We start from the raw sequence: 27444 nt of genomic DNA, 5'->3' as shown, positions 1-27444 counted from the left end.
AAACCTGAGAGAGGCTCGGGGCGGGGAGGGATGTCAGAGCGAGGCTGAGGCGGCCTCGGTAGGGAGGAGCCGGCTCTGCCACAGGGCGGCTGGAGACTGGCAGCTGAGCTGAGCTTAGCCCGAGCTCGGAGGGGTTTGGGGGGGCTCCCAGCGCAGCACGGCCACCCCTCTGGCCCCAGAGTCTCACCTCTCGCCGGACCGGGCGGCTCCCAGTACACGGAAGGGAGTACAGCAGGAAGCGCCCGGCCCCGCGGAGCCCGCCCCCACGGCCCATGGGCGCCAATAAGCGCCAATGAGAGGCCGGCGGCCTGGCGCATGCGCGCCTCGGTGGCGCCTTCACTTTGAGCCCCACCCCGGATCCCTCTCTCGCGGTTTTGGCCGCAGGGCATCCTGGGGGCTTTGAAGGCTGACTACTTGGGAGATGCTTCTCTTTCCTGGCATTCCCAGCACTGGAGGCTCAGGAGTAGGCGGGGCTGGGAAGAGGTGGAGCCGCTGTGCTCTGGGCGGGGCCTGGAGGACCAAGTCTAACCGAGTTCAAATCTGACCTCAGACACTCAGACGCTAGTTTTGTGACCCTGGGCAAGTCACTTAACTGCCTCAGTTTCCCAAGGAAACGCCAAGGAAATGGCAAACCCTTCCAGTGTCTGCCAAATAGGGTCGGCTGTAGCCTGCCTGCCAGCCTGCTGGCCCCGGGGTGGGGTATATGTGTGTGTGTGGGAGCTCCCCTTTCCCCGCGGGCTGGTAAAGGAATGTGGCCCCAGGCAACCAAGGGTGCCAATTTGTGGGACCTGTGAGTGGGGACAGAAGGAAAAACCGAATATTGGTTCTGGGGTTTTATTACTGGAAATGAGACAGTGGTCAGCCCTGCCCTCTCCAACATTACCTTTGGGTGAGCCGAGCCGTTCACTCACAATGACCTCCTGAGAGTGCCCAAGTCAGGGCTCAGCCTCTCTCCTCCTTCCCCCTTCTGGCCTTTCTCTCTCTGACTCGAGGCATAGGAAAAAGGAAGCCGTGAAATCATGCCCCGGTTGTCTGGGTTTCCAGGTCATTTTTATTGAATTTTGGGTAATGTAGTTTTAGGGGTTCAAGATTTGCCAACTATACATTGTTATTGTTCACTGTATGTAACCTCTCCTACCCGCAGAGGTGCTTCTCTTGCTCCATTGGAGGAGCATTGGATGGTCAGCCTCCTTGCCCGAGTAGAAGACTGTGGGCGCCACTCAACTTGCCCTCCCTCCATGACAACAGATAGGAATTCAGCACCTTTTCTTGTTAAATATCACAGGATTCAGCCAGTGTTATGGCACGTCTGCGACTCTTGTCACACAACAATCTCAGGAACTAAAAATGAATATCACTAAGGAGACAATGAAGAGACGTAGAGTGGGCAGGCTACAATACATAGTAAACAACAAGGCCAAGCCAGAGTCCAGGATGTCCCTGAAGAAGCAGATCACCTTCAAGACCTACGAGTTGATCATGTAGCAAGAGTGAGGGATGACCAAAGGACTCCACCAGTACCCTTCTGAGGTCAAGTGAAGCCCCCTGCCCCAGCCACACTGGGTAGACCCCTTGTGTTAAACTAACTGAAGGACGCAGACAAGCCAGTGTCGATGGGTAATGGTTTGAAACAAGCTAAAAGGAACGTCTACATTGATGAGAGTGTTTTTTTTTTTAAATTCATTCATTAATTTATTTATTTTAAAGCCCTCACCTTCCATCTTGGAATCAATACTGTGTATTGGCTCCAAGGCAGAAGAGTGGTAAGGGCTGGGCAATGGGGGTCAAGTGACTTGCCCAGGGTCACACAGCTGGGAAATGTCTGAGGCGGGATTTGAACCTAGGACCTCCCATCTCTAGGCCCGGCTCTCAATTCACTGAGCTACCCAGCTGCCCCCTGATGAGAGTATTTTGACCGTGATGGGTCAGCATTTCTGTGGGACTTTGATAGATATCACCTTGAGCAGCTGAGTGACTTCAAGCTGGGTGGCTTGGAAATATATTGCAAGTAGGAAACGAGCTAGGTCCAGAACTGAAGGAGAGGAAGGGAGGAGTCTGCATTGCTTTTCAGAAGCTGGGCAGAGCTTTCATGATTCCAAATGGCTTCCTACAAAAAAACTCACCCAATTTTAACACGAATAGTCTGGGAATATAAATCATGGAACATTATGCTCTCTAAGAATCTGAATTATAAGTGACCCAAAAGATACATGATGAGCACATGGCCATGGTCAGATTGCCAGGCGCCTTGGGCACATGCTGTGGTTGGTATAAAAGACATACATTCCCTGGTTGCTGGTCAGAAAAGGAGGCAGACTGATCATGACCCATGAGGGCAGAGGATAGAAGATAGACACACGATGCTAAAAGACTTCTAATGTGTTGAGACAGAACATTTATGAAAGGATATGGGCAAGAATCATGTAGGATTAAAAAAAGAAACATGGGTGGGAGCAAAGAGATAAAAAGGCAAAGGAGATGAATGGTTTTCAAAAGAACGGCACACCATTAACCACTAGATCAATGGTTGGCAACCTTTTTGGCCGTGAGAGCCATAAACGCCTGCGGAGGGAGGAGGAGGATGGAGGCCGAAGGTGCTGGAATACAGGGTGGGGGCTGAAGGGCCCCCTGGGGCACATCCTGGGGCTCTGCCTGGACTGGCTGGTCAGGAGGTGGAGCCAGATATGGCTTGAGAGCCATACGTTGCCGACCCATGCACTAGATGGAAGAATTCCAAGACAGTAATGAAAGAGATTGTTATATTGAATCTCTGGGAGCTTGAAGTTCACCTTTGATTGACAGATAAGTCAGTTGGATAGAATGTTCCCAGAGAGGCATGTGAAAGGCAGGAGGGGGCAGTTGAGAACCCTGAGAGAGGTTCTGGGTCTTTGACCTGTGCTGAGGCTAGAGATCGGTGGATCCTGGTCTTGGAGTGAGAGGGTGCAACATCTCTCTGCAAGCTCTTCCTGTCCTTGAGATACCGTTATCAACCTGTACTTGACCACCAACTCGGTGTCTGCCATCCCTAGATATTAGGAGTTTCATCATCTAGTTATCTAGGTTTCCCAGGGCCCGGGAGGGATCCGGGAAGTGGGCAGGAGAAGAAGAAGAGGGTGGAAAGGGTGGATATATCTCAACTGTTAAGGCTAAGATCTACAGAAGAAGCTGAAGATTTCCCAGCAGTTTACCTGCTCTGGTTTAGCCCTGGCCAGGCTGAACCAGAGGGAAGCTACATTGATTCTTCATTTGCCAGCAGTTGAGAGTTTCATTAGTAATAATTAAAGTAGGGTCTCCTATACCTCAGTCCTTTACCCTTATCCTTCCTATTAATATATAAAGTTTAAAGTACCTCCTAAATCAGTTTCAAAGCTTGTTTTGGGAAGGGAGACAACGCAGTCAGAACATCATCGTTATCCTAGCTGAAGAGCCCAAATCAATACTATAAATTAACCCTAGGTGGGTCCTGAAGGGATAAACCTCTTTGACCTGAAGGATCCTGCCTGGGCAACTGTAATAAAGGAGAAGGGTCATCCTGTCCTCTCTGTACATCATTTCTACCACCACAAATAGATACAAGTGATCCTTTAATTATAACAAGATGCAAGTTAAAACAACTCTGAGAGGGGGCAGCTGGGTAGCTCAGTGGATTGAGAGCCAGGCCTAGAGAGGGGAGGTCCTAGGTTCAAATCCGGCCTCAGACACTTCCCAGCTGTGTGACCCTGGGCAAGTCACTTGACCCCCATTGCCTACCCTGACCACTCTTCCACCTATAAGTCAATACACAGAAGTTAAGGGTTTAAAAAAAAAAAAACCAACCAACCCTGAGGTTTTATTTTATACCCTTCATGATAGAATAGGTGATCAAAGATGCTAGTAGTCAAAGCTAAACTGTTTGTAGAAAGACATATACATGATTACATTGCATTGGTATCATCAGGAGATAATTTTAATTTTAATACCCTTTAACCCAGTGTTGGCACAGGAAAGCCTGGCACATAGTAGACACTCAATAAATGTTTATCAATTGGGGGACAGGTGGGTGATTTAATGAATTGAGAGTCAGGCCTAGAGATTGGGTTCAAATCAGGCCCCAGATGTTCTGATTACATGTCCCTGGGCAAGTCATTTAACCCTCATTGCCAAGCTCTTACCACTCTTCCGACTTGGAACAAATACACAATATTGATTCTAAGATGGAAAGTAAGAGGGATTTTGTTTTTTTTTAGTATTTATTAATTGATTATTGCTGAACTGAAGGAGTTCAGACAGTCCCCATGTGCACTAAGATATTCAGAACATTCAGAACCTTTCTGTGGTAGCAAAAAGCAAGAAAGAAAATGAGTATCCATTGTTTGGGGAATGGTGAGCAGGTAAGCCCATGTCATTTCTGTTACTGTTTCTGTTTCCCCATATGCTGTAGAAGAACATCTCTTAGCTGTTCAGGAAGGAGCTCTCAATCATTCCATCATGTCAATAGTCAAAAAAACTGGAGTCTTAGAGATCCAGGACAAGAGACAGAGTCACTCCTGCCTGGAAGGGGATGACTGGACTAGACAAACCTTTGTCCTCTGGCCATTCCTTTCAGCACCACACAGTACAAGTCATTCCATTCTTTCTCCTAGCTTCCATTAGTGGGTGGGCATTGAGGAAATACCCAAAGGTAGGAGGATCCTCTTCTCAGTTCTCAGCTCTACTGAGGGTTTCACCCCTCTAGATGAAAAGTCTAAGTCTAGACCCTTAGCTAGCTCACCAAACAAGCTATGAGTAGGATAAAGTCAATTGACCCCCAAGGGAAGCTAATCATGGGAAAGCCTTGGATATCAGCCTTCAGCTAAGAGGAGGCGGGTCAGGCAGTGTGAATAAAACATAATGGGGGGGGGGGAGCTGGGTAGCTCAGTAGAGTGAGAGTCAGGCCTAGAGACGGGAGGTCCTAGGTTCAAACCTGGCCTCAGACACTTCCCAGCTGTGTGACCCTGGGCAAGTCACTTGACCCCCATGGCCTACCCTTACCAATCTTCCACCTATAAGTCAATACACAGAAGTTAAGGGTTTAAAAAATTAAAAAAAAAAACAAAAAACCAACATAATGGGGGACAGGGCAGCTACCTGGCTCAGTGGATAGAGAGCCAGGCTGGAAACAGGAGGGTCCTGAGTTCAAAAGTGATCTCAGATATTTTCTAGCTGTGTGACTCTAGGCAATTCACTTTACCTCAGTTGCCTAGCCATTATATGGTTCTTCTGCCTTAGAACCAATACCTAGTATTGATTCTAAGACAGAAGGTAAAAAAAAAAATGATGGGGAGAACCCTTGGGGTGGGGATTAGAAGACTTGGAGTGAGCTCATGCCTCTATCAATGAAGGTGTGAAGGAGGGTTTAAGTCCATTCACTGGCCTTCCCTAAAGGGAGTATATTGGGGTGGGAGACCAGTGAGAACAAAGCTGGATGGTAGGATTTGAAATTGGAAGAGGTCCTACGGACCATCTAATTCAATTGTTTGTAACTTTTGTGTCATGGACTCCTTTGGCAGATTCGCTTGGTGAAGCCTGGGGACCCTTTCTCAGAATCCAGGTAGCTTTTGTTTGTTCGTTTGTTTTTTTAGTAAATAAATCAATGTATTGTTTTCATTAGCTTGGTTATAAAACTTATATCTACATAGAACGGATTTTGTATTTTTTCTTTTTGTTCATTCTTACTCTTCACGGCCCCTGGGACCATAGCGCTCCAGGCCCTTCTATCCTCCACTTTCTCTCAGAGTCTGTCCAAGCTCATGTCTGTTGCTTCTATGACCTTATCTCTCCGACATACCCTCTGAGGTCCTCTTCTCCTTTTGCCTTCCGTCTTGCCCAACATCAGGGTGTTTTCCAGTGAATCCTGTCTTTTGGTGGCCAAAGTATTTCAGCTTCAGCTTCAGTATCTGACCTTCCAGTGAAATGGCTGAATTCATTTCTTAAGTATTGGCTGCTTTGACCTCCTTGCTGTCCAAGGGACTATCAAAAGTCCTCTCCAGCCCCACAAGTTGAAAGTATCCATTCTGCCAGTGTTCAGCTTTCCTACAGTTCAACTCTCCCAGCCACATCTAGCTCCCGGAAATACCGCAGATTTTTGTGGGCAAGGTGACGGCTCCGCTTTCGAGTATGCCATCCTGATTGGCCACAGCCCTCCTTCCAACGCTCAAGCATCTTTTAATTTCATGGCTGCGGCCACCCTGCAGTGATCTTTGAGCCAGGAATATAAAATCTGATGCTGCTTCTATTTCTGATAATTTTTAATGAGGGGAAAAACCAATATATACCTGCATGGTGCATCTTAGCTCTTGACCTAACTAGCAGTTGAGATTGTGAGGCTGAATTGTGAAATTCAGTCTTTAGTGCTAGAAGCCATTAGGTTTTTGTTTGTTTTTGTTTTTTTGTTCTTTTTTAAACCTTTACCTTCCATCCTGGAATCAACCCTGTGGATTGGTCTCAAGGCAGAAAAGAACAGGAAGGGCTAAAGCAGTGGGGTTAAGTGACTTGCCCTAGGTCACACAGCTAGGAAGGGTCCGAGATCAGATTTGAACTAAGGACCTGCCTTCTCCAGGCCTGGTATTCTATCTACTAAGCCACCTAGTTACCTCCAGCCTTTAGTTTTTAATTGCCAACATGGGTGGGGATGGGGGGACAGTCAGGGAGGAGGAGATTCACTAATACCAAAGAACTTGAAAGGTAGTATGTTTTAACTTGCTATTTACTATTGGTCTGGGCATTTTCAGTCAAAACAAAAGAATCCTCCACTGAAAAACAAGCTATGTAACAACAGATAACCTTTAAACTAGATTTCTGAAGCGGCCAGCAAATATTGGCATTTCCTTTAGCTAGGGCTTGCCACCCTACCATGTTACTTGGGCCCTGGGCCTTTCTTCAGAGAGATTTTGAAACACTTGCCATTTCTGGCTGCTGCGCTGTCCATCCTACCTTTCTGTGGTGGCGCTGCCATTTCTCCCTAAGTTCACTTTGTACACTGGTAAGAAGGTTTCCCCATTCTTCTCCAAGTCTCTCATTCTCTTTAAGAATTTTTCATACCTACACTCGAATGTAATGGACTTTTCTGCCAGCAGCAATGCAATGATCCAGGACAATTCTGGGGGACTTATGAGAAAGATGTTCTCCACATCCAGAGGAAGAACTGTGGGAGCGGAAACAGAAGAAAAACAACTGCTTGATTACATGGGTCGATGGGGATATGATTGGGGATGTAGACTCTAAACAATCACCCTAATGTAAATATCAGTAATATGGAGATAGGTCTTGATCAATGACACATGTAAAACCCAGTGGAATTGCTTGTTGGCAATGGGAGGGGGTTGGGGGAATGGAGAGAAAGAATGTGAATCTTGTAACCATGGAAAAATACTCAAAAGTAATTAAATAAATACTTGAAAACAAACAAACAAATAAATAAATAAATGAAAGAGAAAATAACCTAAAAAAAATATAATTGTTCATACCACTATTTGACTATTGTTTCTCCAGGGCTCTGAATTATTCCGCCTTGTGGGAAAACCTTTTGCAATTGGTGAAACATATTAGCTGCTTTTTCTGCCTGCTCCTCAGCTTCCTGCACATTCCACATCCCACTGTGGAGATAATGTTAGGAGCTGTTGAGGAAGTTCATGGTTGAGTTTTGGCCTCTATTCCTGTTAGGTTTTCCAGACATGCTCAATTTTCTGATTTCTAGTTTTAAGAGAAGCAGTAGAAGGCATTTTAAATGCTTCCCCCCCCCTTTTTTTTTTAAACCTTCATCTTCCATCTTATAATCGATGCCAAGTATTGCTTGCAAGGCAGAAGAGTGGTAAGGGCTAGGCAATGAGGGTTAAGTGACTTGCCCAGGGTCACATAGCTAGGAAGTGTCTGAGGCCAGGTTTGAACCCAGGCCCGGCTCTCAATCCATGGAACCACCTCATGGTCCCCCAGTTACTTCCTCTTTGCAATAATAACCTTGTTAACATCAGCTCCAAATCTTTCCAGCATGATCTGGACACTCCCACCTCCCATCGCTTCCCTGCTCCCTGAGTAATGACTGTGAAAGTCTTTCCCCCATACTTGTAAGTTCCTGGAGTCCCACCTTCCCTGGCATTTTCCTCAGACCTTGCAGATCTTTCTCATCTTCTTTGCCAGTCCTAAACTTGGCTCACTTGAGTTTCATTGCTGGTTTCCCAGATTTTCCTACATATTTTTCCCCCTGCAAGTGCCATAATTAAGCAATTTCTACTTCAAATTGGAAAGAGGATGTGAGCTCTGGGAGGGCAGGGACCACTGCAGGGTTTGTTTTTGTGTTCCCAGCAGCCAGGACTCTGAGCTAGAAGAATGACCAAGAATCATGTTTTTAAATGCATTAAATAAAGCCACTTAGAGTTTTCAGAGCCATTTATCCACCTCAGCTCATTTCTGGCTCCCGAGGGGGTGGCACGGCAGGTAAAATCATTCATTCCCTTTTTATATTTCAGGAAATCGAGCTTCCGAGTGCGACCTGCTCATGATCACACAGTAAATGTCAGGCAGATTGCTGACGCAGGTCTCCCAGAATCCTAGTCTAGGCCTGCATCCCCTCATGGCCACTTAATTCAGTTCCTCATCATCAGTCCCTACGGGGGGGGGGGGAACTAATTTTTTTTTTGTATTTACTTTGGTGAGTACCACTGTACGAAGAACACATGCACCCCTGTGACCAATGAGGAACCCCAAAGAATGGTGCTCAAAGATGCCATCCCAAAATTGGGTCTCAGAAAAAAAAATCATGGAAGGCCTGGTTTGGCCCCTGACTACCTGTGTGACTGTGGATAAGTCTCTTAGCCTTTCTGGACCTCAGTTTCCCCATCTGTAAAATTAGGGGGGTCAACCAATGGCCCTGTCGCCAGCTTTTAAGTTATGACCTTACGGTGGGGGAGGGCATCCAGGTAGTCTTGGCAGAGATGCCCCCCATCAAACAGTGTCAGGGCTCCTAGCTCAAGGTCCTGCTCTCAGGGAGGCATGGGGAAGCGGCCAGGTATCTGGCTATCATGGGCAAAAGGCCTCGGCTTTGAGTCCAAGGCTTTGGGGGAGAGGACCCCCAGTTATCTTAGAGTATGCCCCTTGGCAGCATTTCCTCCTTATACTCCCTGGCCTCCCCAGGGCCCTCCCCCACTGGGGCTGTGGCATACAAAGGTCAATTGGGAGGCTCAGCCTCCACATGAGGCCCTCCCCACTTCCATGGCCTCCTCCTCTGTACAAGGCCTATGAAGCAGGTGGGAGTCAGACTCATGGAAAGGAAGATCGAGTCACAGGGACGAGGCATAAACAGCCCCCTCTAGGCCTGGGGTGCCCTGCCCGTCCCCGCTCTGTTGCCTGCAGTGGGCTGGCATTGCCACCTAGTGGCTCTTAGCCCTCTCAACTGCTCTGGCCAGTCCACTTCTGCAGAGCTGCTGACGGCAAGAAGCAGGGAGCCTGGCGGTGTGAATGGGCAGGAGAGCTTCCCAGCCATGTGGCTGCCTCCGGAAGGATTTCCTAGGCTGGGAGTCAGGATGCTGGGTTCACTCTCCAGACATCCAGCATGCCCATGAGGAGGGGAGCTCCTTCTGTCACGAGGCTGAGGAGATCTCCCTGTCCCCGACTCCGAGAACATTTCAGTTTCTCCTTCTTCCTTTCTTGCACCTTATCCAGGCTCTGTCCCTCCCTCCAAGGTCCTTGGGTCTGGGCACTGGGCCACCTCTCACCCCCCCTCCACCTAGGTTTAAACATTAGTGAGAGGCTATCAGCTCAGGCCTGGGGGAGGAGCTGAATTACACTTGGTGTCAACATCTCCCCCTTTGCCAGAGCCCCCTGGTTCCTGGCCCCGAGTGCCTGGGACGATGCCTGTGGAAGAGTTTGTGGCGGGATGGATCTCTGGTGAGAAGTTTTTCTTTCTAGTGTGTCAGAGTACCCTGCAATGGTGCATCCCTGTGTGGGGTGTGTGAGAGAAGCTGGTGGAGGAAGGGGGAGAAAAGAGAGAAGGGGACAGGGGGACAGAGGAAGAGAGAGAGGGAGCGAGAGGGAAAGATGAGAGAATGAGAGGAGACACAGAGGCAGGAGAAAGACACAGAGGAAGAGGGAGAGAGAGAGGGAGGGGCGAAGAAAGAGAGAAGAAGGGGAGGGAGAGAAGAGTGGGGAAAGAGACAGAAATGAGAGAGGAGAGTAAGGATGAGAGAGAAATAGAGAGGAGACAGAAAGGAGAGAGAGACAGAGAAGAGAGAAAAGAGAGAGACGGAAAGGAGAGAGAGAAGGAGAGGGAGAGAAAGAGAGAGAGAGAGAGAGAGAAAGAGAGAGAGAGAGAGAGAAGAGAAAGAGAGAGAGGGAGAGGGAGAGAGAAAGAGAGAGAGAGAGAGAGATGAGTGAGGGCTATGCACCAAGGCCAGACCTAGGATAACAAGGCATGGTGAGGGCACACAGTGCCTGCTGTGCTCTCTGGGTCTCGCCATTTTAACTATAACCCTCCATTAGAGAAAGGGCCGCCCCTCTTCTGAGCCCCTGACTCTCTTGCGTCTCCCTAGCCACCCCACAGCTGTGCCTGACGATGGCACACTTGAGGCCTGGACAGGTACCCCTTGGAGCGTGACCTTGGATCCCTTTATCAGGGCTGTGGCTCCTGGGAGAGGAGGGAAGGTGGCTGCTTTCCCAGTTCTCCTCATGGCCCAGATGGCCTTTTGGGTGGTCCGCATCCCCAGTGTCTTGGTACTCACAATGTAGGGCCCAGACCCCAGAGCCTCTCCTGCCATTCTCCTGCTCAGTTTATATGGATTCTAGGAAGTGGGGAAGGTAGGTTGAACCTTGGACTTATGGCAGGAGCCTCAGACCTGCCCCTCTGAGCTATAGGCCATCACCAGCAGGGGCCAAGGCCCTCCCCCCCTTTTCCTGCAGGCTCTTAGTCCTCCAGAGGAATAAAGGGAGTCTGTGCCCTTAAATCTCCTCCCCAGGGTCCTAAAGTCAAAGAGCTTTCAAAATCAGGCTCCATATATTAACCCTTCCCTTCCATCTTAGAATCAATCTTGTGTATTGGTTCCAAAAGCGGAGGAGCGCTAAAGGCTAGGCAATGGTGGGCAAGTGACTTGCCCAGGGTCACGCAGCTAGGAAGTAGCTGAGGTCACATTAGAGCCCAGGGCTTCCAGTCTCTAGGCCTGGCTCTCCATCCACTGAGCCACCTCCCTGGCCCTGGCTCCCCATATTTTTAGGCGTTAAGGTGCTTCCTCTGAATCTTCTCCCTCCCTAAAAGAGTAGCCTCTGACAACTAGTTTGCCCCAAGTCCCCCTGAAGTAGCCACGGGGGAGGACAGGAGGCCTGGATGGGAAAAAGGCGAGCCGTGGCCCGCTAAGGATCCGGACTTGTCCTTCCCTCCTCTCACACCTTCTCCAAAGTTCCTTCCAGATCTGGGATTCTTTGAAGAAGCAATCCTGGAGGGGGAAGGGGGGAGGGCGGCAGGACGGCCAAAGGCTGGAGGGCGTCCAGCGCAAGGTGCTGGTCAGAGCAGTGCCTGGGTCCTCCCTGGCCTGGCCAAGATGGAGCTCCGGCTGTTTCTTCTTGGATTCTGGGGGAGGAGGAAGCAGGTCCGAGCTGGCTTGGGCTCCCTTCTCCCCCCAGTGGCCCTGGGTCCCAGCTCTTTCTCCTTGTCTACAGGAGTTCTGGGCTTGATGCTGGGACACCCCATCGACACAGTGAAGGTGAGCCTGGAAACGTGGGGTGGGGGTGGGGGTGGGGGAGGAAAGCTGCGGTCAGGGCCGGGACTCCCCTTCCCTCTGCCCCAAAGCAGCAACTCTCAAAGCTGGGGTGGCTCTTGGGGAGCAGACAAGTCTGACGGGGGCACCCGCTTCCTGGTGGGGGACGGCGGCGGCCCCCTGGCACCCCCCCCTCTTTCCTTGCCGTGACGCCAGTTCCGCGTCTTCTGCCTCCAGGTTCGGCTGCAGACCCAGAACACCTACCGGGGCGTCGTGGACTGTGTGATCAAGACGTACCGCCGGGAGTCAGTAAGAAGCCCCCATTCCCAAGGGGGGGCAGAGGGGGCGGACGAGGGGTCCGGAGCGGAGCCCAAGCCGGCTCTGGTGGCGGGGGAGCAGGGCGGCCGGCAGTGCCCGAGACCTCTCGAGAGGCTGGAGGGAAGGCGCCAGCCTCGGAGGCCGACACTCGGCTTCTTGCCCCAGCTTTGCCCCCGCCAGCCTCGGGGGCTCATCCGTTCAAAGCTGAAAGGGCCCCTCCAGGGCGTTTGATGCCACAGACGAGGACACGGAGGCTCCCCCGCTGAGCAGTTTGAAGTCTCGACTCCCAGTCCAGGCCCGTCTTCTCCGCTCTGGGCCGCTGAGAGAGGCGCGGGTTCGAGCTAGACCAGCTCTCGGGCCCTTCCCAGCACTGACATTCCGTGCCTGGCCCCAGGACGACCGCCTAAGGCTCAGAGAGCCCACGGGGCGGGTCGGACGGACTCCAAGGGGTCCTCCCAGCCGCCTCCCGGTCCCCGTGGGTGCCGGCGGGCTCCTGGGGGGCGGGCGGAGGGGCCCCGGCCTACGACAAAGCCCTGTCTTGGGTCAGCCTGTAGAGCACAGGGGGCGGGTGAGCGGAGAGAGCCTGCCGGCCCCCCTCCCCCCTCCAGGCCGGGTGCAGCCCCTCCCCCTCCCCCCTCCGCGCGGTCAGCTGCAGCCCCGTCCCGTCTCTGACCGCAGGTCTGGGGCTTCTTTAAGGGAATGAGTTTCCCCATCGGCAGCGTGGCGGTGGTCAACTCGGTCCTCTTCGGAACCTACAGCAACGCCCTGCATCTGCTCAGCTCCGCCTCCCACCAGGACCGCAAGGCCCAGCCCCCCCACTACGGCCTCGTCTTTGTGGCCGGCAGCATCGCGGGGTTCGTGCAGGTAAGGGGCGCCCCTCCCTTCCGGCCACCTCTCCCGGCTGTTCCTGCCTCCGGCTCGGGCTCCGGACGAGGCCCTACTCCCGGCCGCCCTCACCCTGTTTGACCGGAAGAGGCCCGTTTCTCTTCAGGCTTCTTCTCCGGCAGATCAGGCCGACCCCCTCCTTCAGAAGACCCCAAAGCCTGCCACTTGGGGCAAACGGAGAATTGTCAGGAGGGAGCCTCCTACCGACCGCTTGGGATGCTGGCCAAATGCACAGGCCGCAGAGGCCTGAGGTCTGACCCCCGAGGTGAGGAGCCCCGGCGAGGGCGAGTGGCCAGGAGAAGAACCGCCCATGGAGAGCACAGAGGGCTAGTGAAAGGGCTGGAGAGTGGGACCTGCGGACACTGTGGAGCCGCCCTGGCGCCCAGGGAGACCTTCTGTCTTAGAGTCAATCCCGGGGCTTGGCTCCAAGGGCCAGGCCATGGGGGTTAAGGGACTTGCCCAGGGTCTCCCAGCTAGGAAGTTCCCGAGGCCAAATTTGAACCCAGGACATTGGCTCTCCTTCCCCCAATCACCTAGCCGCCCCTATTTGATCTTTTAATACCAGAAACACACACCATTTTATTTTTATTTTTTATTTTAAACCCTTAACTTCTATGTATTGACTTATAGGTAGAAGAGTGGTCAGGGTAGGCAATGGGGGTCAAGTGACTTGCCCAGGGTCACACAGCTGGGAAGTGTCTGAGGTCGGATTTGAACCCAGGACCTCCCATCTCTAAGCATGGCTCTCAATCTACTGAGCTACCCAGCTGCCCAACATACACCATTTTTAAAAAAGTTAAAATAAGTAAAAGTTAAAGTTTGTGAAAGAACGCAAAGGCCGGCAGAAGATAAACAAAGGCTAGAAATGTAGGGATAGCGTAACCTTGACCCAGGTATAGCCCATGACCAAATGCATAACCCATATTTTACAATAAGGTAAAAGAAAAAGAAAAAATCCAGGCTTTTCTGGTCCGAGGGAGGGCCAGGGAGTTTTACGTGGATTTTCTAGTTTGTGGGGTTGTGGCGCCCCTAACCCCCCCATGTGGAAGGGACACTAACCCTCACAATGTGGAAGGAGCCCTTAAACCGCTCCCCCCATGTGGAAGGGACGCCTGCCATCTCTTGGCAGGATGGGAACCATTTTTTCATTTTTGTTTTTTATATCCTCAGCACTTACCATAATCTCTGCCACGCAGAAGTTGCTATATATATTTTTAAATTTGGGGGCAGCTGGGTAGCTCAGTGGAGTGAGAGCCAGGCCTAGAGACGGGAGGTCCTAGGTTCAAACCTGGCCTCAGCCACTTCCCAGCTGTGTGACCCTGGGCAAGTCACTTGACCCCCATGGTCCACCCTTACCACTCTTCCACCTATGAGACAATACAACGAAGTACAAGGGTTTAAAAAAAATAAAATAAAAAAATATATATATTTAAATTAAATTGTCTGGGAGAGCTAGGTAGCACAAGAATAGAGAGTTGGATCTGGAGTTGGGAGGATCTCGCTTCAAATGTGACCTCAGATACTTCCTTAGCTGTATGACCCTGGGCAAGTCATTTAACTCCAATCGCCCGTCCCTTACTGCTCTTCTGCCTTGGAATTGATATTTAGCATCTATTCTAAGAGAAAAGATGGCTAAAAAAAAAAAAAAAGAATTGCTACTAAGAGAGAACTTAAGGGTTTAAATAAATAAAAATGGATCCCAAAGGATTATTCAGCCTAAGGCTATCTCATATTATAAACCCAACTTCCAGTCTAAGGACTGTTCCCTGTCACCCCGAGGCCCACAACCCCAATACCAGTCCTGACGTCTTGCTGAAGCTATCCTAAGGGGTCCTCTGACATTGTCCGTCTCCTCACCCTAATCCCACTCTGGCCCCAGCAGCCACGGCGCCATAACTCTGCCCATTATCAACACAGTTAGTGCAGCAGATCTCAGGGGCGGAGACCACAGAGTATTAATCATTAAGTCGCAGTTGTCTTGGTCTTTGTCCTCACCCTTTATTTCCTGAGCCCTTTGCGGGTAGGGCTCTAGGCGGGGAGCTTTGGGCATCATCAGCCAGTCAATCATTATTTACTAAGCACCTCCAAGCGCTCCCCTGGGTGATGGATCAGAGCAGAAGAGCCAGGATTTAGACAGAAGCTGCTAGTGGCGATTATTTCTCTATTTGACAGATTAGCAAATGGAGGCTCAGGAAGCCAGCAGGGTCTTCTGCCTCCCCCATTCGGGGCATCTTCTAGCTCAGGCCCCTTCGGCAAATCTGTTTGATGCCACATTTCTCATGTCCTAATGAGTATCACAGTCCAAAGTGAAGACAAAGGGTTGGGTTGTTTGCTGAAAGTAATGATTTACAGTTTCCCCAAAGGCTTTTTAAAAGCAGTTTTTATTGGGTCCCAGCCTGGCTGGAGGTTCGAGTCCACATTCCCCAAAGGCTCCAGACTAGCATCCTTCAAAAAAAGGCTGGGATCCTAGATCTGGGCTGAGTTCAGACTTGGCCCAGCTCTTGAGCTATTATTATTATTACTATTATTATTATTATTTTTAACCTTCACCTTCCATCTTGGAGTCAATACTGTTTATTGGCTTCTAGGTAGAAGAGTGGTAAGGGTAGGCAATGGGGGTCAAGTGACTTGCCCAGGGTCACACAGCTCGGAAGTGTCTGAGGTCAGATTGGAACCCAGGACCTCCCGTCTCTAGGCCTGGCTCTCCATCCACTGAGCTACCCAGCTGCCCCCCTTCTGCCATTATTCTAAGCTCACTTGTAGACCCCAGGCTGGGTCCCAGGAAAACTCTGATCTCAGTCACTCAATGGTTCTTTGGTTCTTTCTCCCAGGCCTGGCCTAGACCTGCCCTTAATTCTAAGGAACAGAATCTGGAGGCTCTTATTTTTCAGGGAGAGGTTGAATGAGGACAGGATAGAGAAGGGAAAGGAGGAGAGCGGGAATGACTCCTGGGTCACCCTAGGAAATGGGTTGGTCAGCCATTCAGATTCACCAAGCTCCTACGTTGGGCTGCCGCTAGAGTTACAAGAAGAAGCCAAAGACAGCGTCTGGCCTCAAGGAGCTTCCAGGCTAGTGGAAGAGACAAGCAGCAAGCCAGGAAGGGCAAACACACCCTCTACAGGGTCAGTGGGAAATAGGAGGTCCTGGAGTGAAGAGGCCTCTGGGAAGGCTCCCTCCAGAAGGTGGGACTGGAAGGAAGCAGGCGGCAGAGATGAGGAGGGAGGAGATGACCAGGGGCAATGCCAGAGCAGAGAGGCGGAGGGCCCCCTCGGTGGAACAGCCAGGAGGCCAGCATCACCCCATTAAAGGGGGAAGAAGACTGAAAAGGGGGCTCAAAGGAGGCTCCGCCAGGTGGGCTTCCCCTCCCTGCCTGGCCCCTCTTGCCCACTTTCAAGGTCACTTCCTTAAGAAAAAGAGGCGCTCTGGGAGGAAAACAAAGCAAACGTCTGGAGAGACCCAGAGGGATCCTGGCAGGGAGGCTGTGGTGGAAGGATGGGGCAGAGGTGCAGCAAGGGATGGGGGAGAGGATCCTCTCTGAAAGGGGGAGTCCTGCTTGTCTGCCAGGGATCGATGATGAGAATCATGGGTACCGTCAGGGGAGGCATCAGCCAGGGAGGCTCAGAGGAGGCCGCCAGGCAGGCTGTCTTCCTGACACAGGAGTCGCTGGCTTGCCTTCCTCCACTCAAAGGGAACTGAGGTTTTAAAGTTTTTGCAAAAATCAAGTCAACCCCCAACCTCCACCTTACTAACCTCAATCTCAGCTCTGATCCCCGTCTAAACCTCAAGGTCAGCTCAGGCCCACACCTGTGGGGCTACCCCCTGCCCCCCTTTATTTAACCCCTTACCTGCTGTCTTAGAATCAGGCCTGCGAATCAGTTCCAAGGCAGAAGAGTGGTCAGGGCTGAGCAATGGGGGTGAAGTGACTTGTCCAAGGTCACACAGGTAGGGAGTGTCTGAGGTCACATTGGAACTCAGGACCTCCCAAGGCTGGGCCTAACACTCTACCCACTGAGCCACCCAGCTGCCTCCCACCTCATGGGGGCTGTTCTTGGTCACCATCCTCAGCCTGCCTAGAGCCTCCTGGGGCCTCTCTGGGGTTTCGGTGAGGTGACTCTTGGCACCACCTCGAGTGCTCCAGCAGTGAGGCTTCGGGATTACTTACAGAACGAATCCTAATGGAGGCCTCAGTCCTTGTCTCTCTTCGAGAATTTCCCTTTTCTAGAACAGGAGGACGACCCAGCCTCTGCCCCGTGCCTGGCGGGACCTCCTAGCCTCTGCTTGAGGGCCCCAGGCGAGGGGTCACCCAGCGGCTGGCACCCACCTGGGCAGCTTCTACGCTTTCCTGACATCACTTGAACTGGTCCCCTCAGCACCCCCTAAAGCTCCCGGGTTGGCCCTCTTGGGCCCCGCAGACGAGTCTGGTCTGCCCGGTGCCTGACAGCCCTCGGGGGGATTGGAAGGCAGCCATGCTGTCCCTGCCCCATGCCGAGGTGCCTTTTAGCCTCCGGCTTCGTCATCCTCCACTCCTCACTCGGCCCCCAACGAGGTCCCATCTGCGGATGAGGTCCATCAGCTTCACGTCCCTCCAATCCGTCCGTTCAGCCACCAGTGATTTTGCTAAAGCTCCAGTCTGACTGCGTCACCCACCTGCTCTGTAACTGCAGTGGCTCCCTATGGCCTCTGGGATCAAACACAAAACACCTGGCATTCAAAGCCCTTATGGCCTGCCCCTCCCGCCTTTCTGTTACTTGCCGCATGTTCTCTTCATCCAGGGACCCCAGCCTCCGGGGTGTTCCACAAACAAGGCCTTCCACCTCTTGGCTTTGGGCATTTTCTCTGGCTGCCCTCCGTGCCTCAAATGCTCTCCCTCATCTCTGCCTGCTGGCTTCTTGGCTTTCTTTAGGGCCCCACCAACACCCCACCTTCTACAAGGAGCCACCCCACCCCCTCTTTATTTTGGGGCCTCCTCCCTGTTCATGATTTCCCCTTTATGTGGCTTCTCTGTAATATGTGTCTGCACGGCACTTCCCTCATTACGGGGGGCTCCTCGAGGGCAGGGACTGTCTGGTGTCTCTTTTTGTATTTCCACTGTTTAGCAGAGTACCTGGCACACAGCAGGTGCTTAATAAATGTTTATCGCCTCCCCCTTTGGACACTCTTCAGCTTATCAGTACGGCTTGTGGCGTCTCGATGAGGTCCAAGGAAGGCCGAAGGCTGTGGACGCTCGCCTCCCTTTCCTCCGCTCCTGCCCCTTAGCCTTTTTGGCCGACATACTGAGGCTGCTGTTCACTAAAACCCCAGATCTCTGCCCGTCCCATCCTGCACTCCTGAAGTTGGTTTTTGTGAACCCGAGTAGATGTTTTGTCTGTCAAATCTCCCCTTAGCAGCGCCTAATGATTTGGCCCGTCACCATCTTTTTGGATCCTGATTCTGTTATCAAAGATGTCATCTGCCACTTGGATGAACAAGCCTCTGTGGTTTATGTAGATCGCCGATAAAAATGGTAGCCACGCCAGGGCCCTGCGGCAGGCCCCGAGAGACCTCTTGCCAAGGTGACGATGATCCGTGGAGGACCACTCTTTGCAAATGCTCATTTGGCTAATTATTAATTCACCAAATTGTGTTGGGCACCTACATCACTCCATCTTCCCCCAAGTACATTTCGAGATACTTTATCAAATATGTTGCTTGAATCCAAGTCTTCTTCTCTCACTTGGCCTGTGGTTTTCAGCTATTTGCTTCTCCCCTTTTTAGAACCCGGGAGCATTTGCTCTTCTTCCCTCTTGCGCTCTCTCGGCCACTTTCTATGTCCTTTCACACGCAGGGCTGCCGGTGCCCTCTTCCTATTTCCTTTCTTACCTTTGTATCATTTTTGTTAAGCCATTTTGTGTAGGAAGGTCATTTCCTTCAGCACAGAAGAAAAGCAAAATATCTCTTTGGGCAGTTCATTCATCCTGTTTCTTCTTCGATCTCCCTCTTCCTCAGGACAGCGTTCCTCGCTTTCTATCCTTCTCTCTAGTGTCCTTCCCTTCCCTCTCCAGCCTCAGCTGCTTCTAAACTTCAGCATTCTTGAAGCTAATTTTATTGGATTGTTCCAAACTCGCACATCCATCTTGAGACCTGCCCTTGCTTCTATCTTCTAGACTGCTAGCTGGCATGGTGGGTGCCCCATAGTAGCTGTCAGGGGAAAAAAGAAAAAGGGGATCGCAAGTGCATCTCGGACACTAGCTAGGTGATCCTGGGCAAGTCAGTCCTCTTCGGGTCTTAGTTTCTTCATCTGTAAAACAGGTCCAATAATAAAGCGTTGCTGTGAAGATGAGGTGAGATGTATACGGGGCTTTGTGAGCCATTAGCATGATGACATGTTTTAGGCTGGGTGGGGATCTTCGGTATCTGCATTGGTTTCTTCAGACATTTTCTCCGCCTTGGGATTGCTTCCCATCATCTTGAGTATTTCCTCTTCGTACTGGTCTGCCTTCCACTGTAGAATGGAATCCGGAAGATTCTCCCTATTGTAGTGATTCCCGTCCTATTACCCGAGCCTTGCTCTGAACCCTCTGAAGTCTGCTTTCCTCAAAGCTAGAGGGTATGTCCTATGGTTTCTGAGTGTTCTTTCCTCTATCACAAACTCTGGGAGGAAGAAGGCACTTCCCACCAAAGTTCCCATCATTTCCGCCCCGGGAACCAGTTTTTCCAAGAGCAAGAATCTGATAGAACATCTGGTTTCCCCTGGGGGACCCCTTCACTTTTTGAAGGATGGGATTCTCATGGAGGAAAATCTCAGACATTTCCTGTTGTCCTGTCTGGCGACAGAGTACTCTGGTGTAGTTCTGAACCCCAGAAGTTCCCCACCGATATTTTTTAAGCACCTTCGCCTTCTGTCTTAGAATCACTATTGTGTATCGGTTCCAAGGCAGAAGAGGGGTAAGGGCTAGGCCATGGGAGTTAAGTGACTTGCCCAGGGTCACCCAGCTGGGAAGTATCAGAAGCCAGATTTGAATCCAGGATCTCCGGGCTCTCTGCCTGGCTCTCCATCCATCTTACTCTCCATCATTGTTATATCACATTTTTGTGCCAGGCTCATGAGGTTCCTACATTCTAAGTTCAATAATTCCAGTTTACGTGCTTCCCTCTAATTCAGCCTCATATGTGCCATTTCTAGTCCCTCCTAACTGCTGACTTTCACTTACTTGCTACATTCTGAAGTGTGGAACTTTGAGCAGGAGGGGTGCTGGGGGAGGCTGCTAAAGCCCGTTGGGCTTGGAGGTTACTGAGGAAGGAAGGGCCCAGAGGCACGTAACTGGGAGTTCGTGGGACCCAAAGCTGTCTGGACAGCCCAATGCTAAGTGAGGCTGGGGGTCAATCCCTGAGGGGTCCAGACCCAGCACTGAATAGGTGAGTGACCTTAGGGCAGGCCCTCAAAGTTCCACATCTGTAACCTTCCTGGCGTAGCTCCTGCACTTTCCGGCCCTCTCTATCTGGGTCTCCTTTGTACGGCCAACTGCCCAGGGGTCAGAGTGATTTTCTCATCAGTGCTCTCGGCCGGCTTCCCTCCCAATTGGTCTCCATCGCTTCCCTCCAGGCCTACTGCTTGGCTCCATTTGACCTCATCAAAGTTCGACTGCAGAACCAGACAGAGCCGCGGACTCGGCCGGGAGTGGCTCCACCCCAGTATAGGGGTCCCCTGCACTGTGCCAGGACCATCCTCCGGGAGGAGGGGCCCCGGGGCTTGTTTCGGGGCTCCTGGGCTCTGGTGCTGAGGGATACTCCTACTCTGGGCCTCTATTTCCTCACCTACGAGGCTCTCAGTCGGTGGCTAACTTCGGACAGTAAGAATCCTGGTGAGTAAAGGGAGGGCTCGGCAGGAAGGGGACGAGGGGGGCAGGACGCTTAGTTTTTTCACAGCGGGAATGTGTGTGTGTGTCGGGGGGTGGGATATTCAGGGGCGCACGGAGAAAATGGCAGGATACTCTGGTCTCATGAGGGGATGGGGAGGTCGGACGCCCTTGGACGCCCTTGTTCCAAGATGGCAGAGCCCAGGGGAGGAGACGCTGAGGCTTGGAGGTCTCCGTTTCTTCATCGCAGGCTCGGCTACAATGCTGGTGGCTGGGGGCTTTGCGGGGATCATGTCCTGGACCACAGCCACTCCTATGGACGTAGTCAAGTCACGCATGCAGATGGATGGGCTTAAGCAGCGCCAGTACCGGGGGCTGCTGGACTGCATGGTGAGCAGCGCCCGGCGGGAGGGACCGCGGGTCTTCTTCAGGGGCCTGACCCTCAACAGTGCCCGGGCCTTTCCCGTCAACGCTGTGACTTTCTTCAGTTATGAGCATCTCCTCCTGCTCCTGGGCTGAGCCTTCTGGGTGTAGCTGCTCCTGCAGCAAAGTCTAACCCTGAGAGACTAAATCCCAATTTGGTAGCCACAGTTTGGTGTCAATGGTGGAAGGCCAGCCCGTCTGCCTCCTCTAATTCCCTCCTGTCTCCACGTGCAAATCCATGTTTTCCTTAAGTGGCCGGCGTTGGGTTCAAATTGGCCTGGATCAAAGTGACATGAAGAACAGGAGGGAGGTGGATGCACACCAACATCAAGAACAAAGAACAGACCACTCTGGGCCTCAGTTTCCTTATCTGTATAATCAGGATGTTGGCCATAGCTCTAGACAGAGGATCCTGAGGCGAATGGTGGGACGTGCAGACTTACCCGGCCCCATCTGCCCCCCTGATCTTCCTGCCTCAGGACTTAACAGAATGTCATCAAAAGTTGCTACTTGTGGCTAAAAAACTCCTCCTTCTGCAGCCAACCAGGGGAAAGGCCCGTGTGGGTGCAGCCGGCCTATCCCTGTGCTCACACTGGAAGTCTTTCTATCCTGGTAGGCCCTGCTACAGCCAAGCCACCTCTCTCGAGAGCCCAAGAACCCTCTTCCTGCCCGGAGGAGAACTTTGGTAAAGGTTGGCAGAAGCGGCGGGGGCAGATCATGAATAAATCTCATTCCTTTTCTCTTCGCTTCTCCTCCTGAGCTTTTAGTGGACCAGAACCGAAATGAGTCAGCATCTTTCTCATTCCTAGAAGAGCTGATAATAACTCTTCCTTTCATTCAACTTGGCCTTGGTCAAGCCGGGTTTGAGTAACTTGGGTTTCTCCATTGTAATGGTGGTAAAGAAATCAAAGGTTGGAAACATGGGCCCTTGGTGGAAAGACTTACCCTATGGAGGCTCTTTACTTTGGAAAAGACAATGACTCTAGCTGTCATCAGAAACAGGAGGGCTTATCCTGAGTCTAGAATATTAATAAGTTCATCAGTAATGAGGACAAAAAGAGAGGCCAGAGTTAACATATCTCAGTAAGAGGTTAAGATTAAATTGAAGGGGGCAGCTGGGTAGCTCAGTGGAGTGAGAGTCAGGCCTAGAGACGGGAGGTCCTAGGTTCAAACCCGGCCTCAGACACTTCCCAGCTGTGTGACCCTGGGCAAGTCACTTGACCCCCATGGCCCACCCTTACCACTCTTCCACCTATGAGACAATACACTGAAGTACAAGGGTTAAAAAAAAAAAAAGATTAAATTGAAGGAAGAACCAAAAGCCTGTAAGAAAACTCCACACTGGAAAAGGCTCCCGAGGGAGGAAGTTGAATCTTTATTCCTAAAGACCTTTTAAATGTAGAAATCTGTTCATCACTGGCCTCCCTAGAGGTAGGTGGCCAGAGGAGGTGACCTAGAGACCCCTCCCAGCTCTGGAATTCTAGGGGAAAGATGACTGATTCTTACTACCTAGAGGACATTAGATTAGGGTCAGAAGACCAGGGTTCAAATCCTGGCTTGGCTAATTACTAGATCTGCTACTTCCTAGCTATGTTACCTTAGGTAAGTCACTGCTAAGCCTTCCTTGGTGGACCCAAAGATCCCACTCTTGGTTCAGAAGACTTTGTCAGAGGTGTTCTTGCCCCAGTGGCTGCGATTTTATTTTGAGGTCTTTCTCTCCCCGAGCCCTGAGCCCTCTGGCAAAGAGGGTCAGTGGTGTGGGACAGGTGCCTACATTGCCTAGCCTGAGCAAAAAGCCTGAAATGGAAACTTCAAGGGATTTTGGAATGGTTTCTTTTTTTTTTGTCATTCAGTCATTTTTCGGTTGTGTCTGACTCTTTGTGACCCCATTTGGGGTTTTCTTGGCAAAGAAACTGGAATGGTTTGCCATTTCCTTCTCCAGCCCATCTGAAAGGTGAGGAAACTGAGGCAAACAGAGCAGTGACTGACCCAGTCACACAGCTAGGAAGTATCTGAGGCTGGATTTGAACTCGCGTCTTCCTGACTCCAGGTCCAGTACTCTATTCATTGCGCCACTTTTAGCTGCCCTGTAGGCATTTCTGACAGTGATTCATAATGGGGGAGGGGGAGAAAAAAGGAGGGATAATAAGGAAAACCATTCCTGGGAGGATGGCAGATGGATCCCAAAGTACCCTGGAATAAGGGACTTTCCCTCCTCCCCCTAGTACAGCAGGATAATACATTTGTGTAAATGATGACTCCTAAGTTTGCTTTTGGCTTTAAGAAAACTGATGAGCAGATCACCGCCCCGCCCCCCAGCCAAGCTCAATATTCAGGGGAAAATAAGGGCTAGGGGCAGGCTTTTCCCAGCCCGGCTTATCCCTGAAACCAGGAGCCGCTCCAGGGGCTCAGTGCACCCGCAATGTGGCCGATGGACCAAGCTGGGGCCTGTGGCCAGGGCATGAAGATCTCTACCAACCACAGGGCTCGATTTCCCCCCACACTCTCGGACCCTGATTTTCTCAATCGTTCAGGATCAAAGGGATTCGGCAAGAAAAACCCTCCGAATCCCTTGAAATCGTGGGCTTTAAATAAAATCTGTGCCTTCTCCTCAGGCTGGGGGGCCAGAGAAGAGCGATTTACCCCAAGCCACCTGGCAGGCCTCTCTGGGGCTTTTTGTGTGAACTCGCTTTCTGTACAGGCAATAGTGCACCGCTCAGCCCTTCTGTAGCAAAGGAAGTCTAGTTCTTTACCTGAGCCACACTGACTGCAAAGGCCCACTTACAAGGTCTCGGCTTCCCTGGTGATCGATTTCCACTCCACTAGTGGAGATCATCTGAGCTTTAGAAGAGGCAGTAACAGGACTGGCCAGATGTCCTCATCAGGGGCTCAGGCTCCTGGGGAAGGAGAGGTCTTCCCGAAGCCAAGGCGGAGCCAAGACCTGAAACCTTTTCCAGAAAACAGTAGGGCCCTGGCCTTGAGATGCCAAAGCACCACTCGCTCTTGTTTCCTCGTTGGGTTGCGCTTCCCCTTGGCTCCTTCCCAGTTATTTCTTGGCTAATGCGGTTCCCCTTCCTCTTGAGGTCTGCTGGGACCCCTCTGAAAGGAAATTCCTTTTACTCCCTCGGCCTGGAAGCCTGAGCTGCAGCACCAACCACCATGATCACAGGGGCCTGGGACACGGGAAGTGTCAGTGAGCCACCCTCTGCCTACTGTCCAACTCCCTTGGGTCTTGTGGAAGGGACACCCAGGCCCCTTTTGCTTCCAAACTTGATTGCCCTCAGCATAATTGGTTATTAACACAGAATTCATGGAGTCATCCCGCTGGTTAGAAAGTCTGGATTCCCTGTATCCAAGCTCCCAGAAGCCCTGTTGATGGTTTCTCCTCTAGCGTCCTGGAATTTCAAGTGGGATAAAGCCTCACCAGGCAATATATTCAGAATTCTTGGCCCTATCAGTGGTCTGAGTTCAAAGCCCCTCTGCTCAAGGATAAAGAAGCCTTCATAGCTTGGCCTTGGATAGCCCAACTTCTCTCCTCTCAACATGAAGTTGTCTTATTTCCACTGGAAAGAAATCCCCAAAGTGCCCTCTGTTGGCGTTTCCATGGGAAACAGGAAGGTGCGGGACTCGATTGGCCTGGGGGCCCCTCACTGGTAGCACAGGCGTTCTACCTCTTCTTCACAGTCATAAAACTTCCCAAAAAGTTCAGGGGAAGCCCCGTTACACTCAAACCATCGCCGCAAGGTGCTCAGTGCACGCAAGGCATCTGCTTTGGTAGGCAAAGGCTCGAAGCCATCGTCCCCGTCATTCCCCTCCTCACCTTCACTGATCGCTTCTTCCTTGCATCCTCCCACATCCATCTCCTCACCCTCTAAGTCCACAAAGTGGGAAAATTCTTCGGGTCTCAGCCCACCAGGTAGTGGGGGCATCTTGGGCACTTCTTTTGCAGATGGTGGAGTTCTGCTGGGCCACAGGCCAGCAACAGCGAAGCTGCTCCTGATGAAGTTGGCAGGTACTTTGTTCCAAGCGGCTGCCATCATATGCAGGGCATCGAGCACTGTGATGCCTGCCCCAGCAGCACCCAGGGATGTGCCACCTGTCTCCCCTTGGAGAGCCGCCAGCTTACTCAGGAGGCGGTGCCGGTAGCGGGTCTTGAAGTCCCGCACTATCGGAGCGGGTAAGCAGGGTATGGTACCATCAGTGGGCAGAGGCAACAGCCTCACATGCTGAAGCTCGGGCAGGTCCTCAGTCCCCCTGGTTGGGTGGGCAGTCAGCAGCAAGGCCACATGGCGACCTTGCTGTCCCATGTCCTCATCCAACTGGGCTAGCCAGTCTGCCCATGGGATCTGTGGGCCTGGGCAGTAGAGGACAGGCAGAGCCTCACTGCTGACCCCAAAAAAGCACCTTGGAGAAGGCTGACGGCCCCCTGTCACCACCAGCCGACGCTTCTCCGTCCCTCCACTGTTGGCACACAATAACACCTGTAACCGATCTCCTGATGCCACCCCACCTGGGACTGCCCGATACAACAAGGGTACTGTGGTGCAGCCAAAAATATCCTCTGGGGAAAAGTCTTTCAGAGCAATGGGAGTGTGGGGGTCAGTGCCCAAGGGAGCAGGCTCTGGGGAAGTCCGAGGAAGAGGAGGAGGAGGAGGAGGAGGAGGGAGGATGTGGCGGGCCCCTAAACCTACATTGTTGCGGCGCTTCCAGCGCACCAGCCAGCCAATGCTGGGCACGAAGGCCTGACCCAGGAGGTCTGCCAGCTCCTTGGCTTTGTGTAGCAACATGGGGCCCGTGACATCCCAGGCCTTGGCCCGTGCAATGTGATACCAGCACAGCAGTGCCTCGTCGATGCTGCTATACTTGGACTCACGCTTGCGCTTGCGTTCCCGGTTGGCTGTGCCGCTACACCAGTCTGCCAAAAGTTTTTCCTTATTCTTGCAGATTCGGGAGATCTGAGGCTGAGAGACCTGAAAGCGCCGGGCCACCTCCGACTGGGACATCTTGGACTCATCCAGGAGCTCGAGCACCTGGATCTTCTCTGCCAGGGACAGGGCATGAAGCTTCTTCTTGCCACCGAGTTCCATGGCTTCTTGGGGGGCACCTGGAAATGGGGGGCCACGTAAGATAGGTGGGCAGGACCAAGGGAAGCAAAGAGGGAGAATGGGATGGATGGAGAAGGGCCAACGTGGGGAAGCAAAGGGAAGAGAAGGCAGACAAGGGGGGAGGAGCAGGTGGGTGAGACAAGGAATGAGTAGATGGGGAGGGAGGGATGGATGGATGAATGGAGAAAGGCCATTGTGGGGAAGTGAAGAGGAGAGGAGGCAGACAAAGTGGGAGGAGCAGGTGGGTGAGAGGAGGGATCAATAGATGGGGGAGGGAGGGAGGGAGGGAGGGATGGATGGATGGAGAAAGGCCAGTGTGGGGCAGCAAAGGGGAGAGGAGACAGACCAGGCAGGAAGAACAGGCAGGTGAGAGGAGGGATGAGGAGATGGACAGATGTGAGGAGGGAAGAATGAAACAGGTGGGAGAGACGGAGAGAGATGGAAGGGACCTTCCTGGGGGCCTTTATATGAAGCCCTTCTTATTAATGCTGTCTTGACTAAGCACTTTACTTGGAGCTAACATCAGTAATTAACAGGATCTCATTTGAACAACAACCTAGTCCAACATTTTACAGATGAGGAAACTGAGGCCCAGGGGAGGAGAAATGATTTCCCTGAAGTCACCTGAATATTAAGTGACAAAGCTTGCAAGGGGCTGGATCAGGGCTGGAGGAAGAAGGATGAAGAGGCCTGAGATGGGATAAGAGGGAGACTGAGGCCAGGAGTGATGGGAGGAAGAAGGGACCCCGGGGTGAGAGGGAAGATGGAGAGAAGAGTGACCATGGTGGAGACCCCTGGGAGGAAGGACATTTAGGAGGAAAGAAGGGGGAGACAGGAGCAGGGGCCAGAGTAGCACAGGGCTAGGTGGGGACACAAAGGGAGCAGATGTGGAGGCCACCGAGTGGGGGAGGGGAAGTAGGAGGGGGACAAGGAAAGAAGAGAGTGAAGGGAGACCCTGGGGGGAGGGGGCACTGGAATGAGGGAGAAGAGGTCTGAGAGGGTCAAGAATAGGGGAAAGAGAAGGCAAGCCTGGAGGCGAAGAGGGACAGGAGTGGGGGAACAAAAGCAGGGGGGCCAAGGGGGGGAGAGTGGGTGGAGAAAGGAAGGGGGACAAGAAAAGAGAGGATGCGGGGCAAGGGTGGAGGCGGGGTCAAAGGTCAGGAAGGGGGGAAGGCGTGG

The 27444-nt window shown here is 52.0% G+C and overlaps 3 protein-coding genes across 6 annotated transcripts in view; 1 reads left to right on the top strand and 2 right to left on the bottom strand.

Annotated features, from left to right (window-relative positions):
• The window catches only part of FRMD8 (FERM domain containing 8), a 15826-nt gene extending 15567 nt beyond the window's left edge, over positions 1-259 (bottom strand). Inside the window, exon 1 of one of the 2 annotated variants that reach the window (XM_044680145.1) lies at positions 188-259. The gene's annotated coding sequence lies outside the window, so the exon portion shown is untranslated. Of the gene's footprint in view, positions 1-4; positions 19-187 lie in introns of those variants that run through there. The other variant, XM_044680146.1, reaches the window with a different exon arrangement.
• A 9590-nt stretch (positions 260-9849) lies between these two features.
• On the top strand, positions 9850-21900 carry SLC25A45 (solute carrier family 25 member 45). Of its 3 annotated transcripts, XM_044680041.1 has the most exons (6): positions 9850-9900; positions 11662-11705; positions 11937-12008; positions 12696-12881; positions 20485-20743; positions 20988-21900. In XM_044680041.1, exons 1-6 carry the CDS (start codon positions 9864-9866, stop codon positions 21254-21256), a joined length of 867 nt encoding a protein of 288 aa, XP_044535976.1. In that variant the 5' UTR covers positions 9850-9863; the 3' UTR covers positions 21257-21900. The 3 variants fall into 3 exon arrangements, with proteins under 3 accessions (XP_044535976.1, XP_044535977.1, XP_044535978.1); XM_044680042.1 differs by lacking the exon at positions 11937-12008; XM_044680043.1 differs by lacking the exon at positions 12696-12881.
• Positions 21901-24807: 2907 nt separating this feature from the next.
• TIGD3 (tigger transposable element derived 3) lies at positions 24808-26247 on the bottom strand. The gene has a single exon (XM_044682032.1). The coding sequence runs from the start codon at positions 26245-26247 to the stop codon at positions 24808-24810; it is 1440 nt and encodes a 479-aa protein (XP_044537967.1).
• Between the last annotated feature and the right edge of the window lie 1197 nt (positions 26248-27444).

The sequence above is a fragment of the Gracilinanus agilis genome, chromosome 6, assembly GCF_016433145.1.
Source record: "Gracilinanus agilis isolate LMUSP501 chromosome 6, AgileGrace, whole genome shotgun sequence".
Classification (NCBI taxonomy): domain Eukaryota; kingdom Metazoa; phylum Chordata; class Mammalia; order Didelphimorphia; family Didelphidae; genus Gracilinanus; species Gracilinanus agilis.
This window is presented reverse-complemented; position numbering and strand designations above follow the sequence as displayed.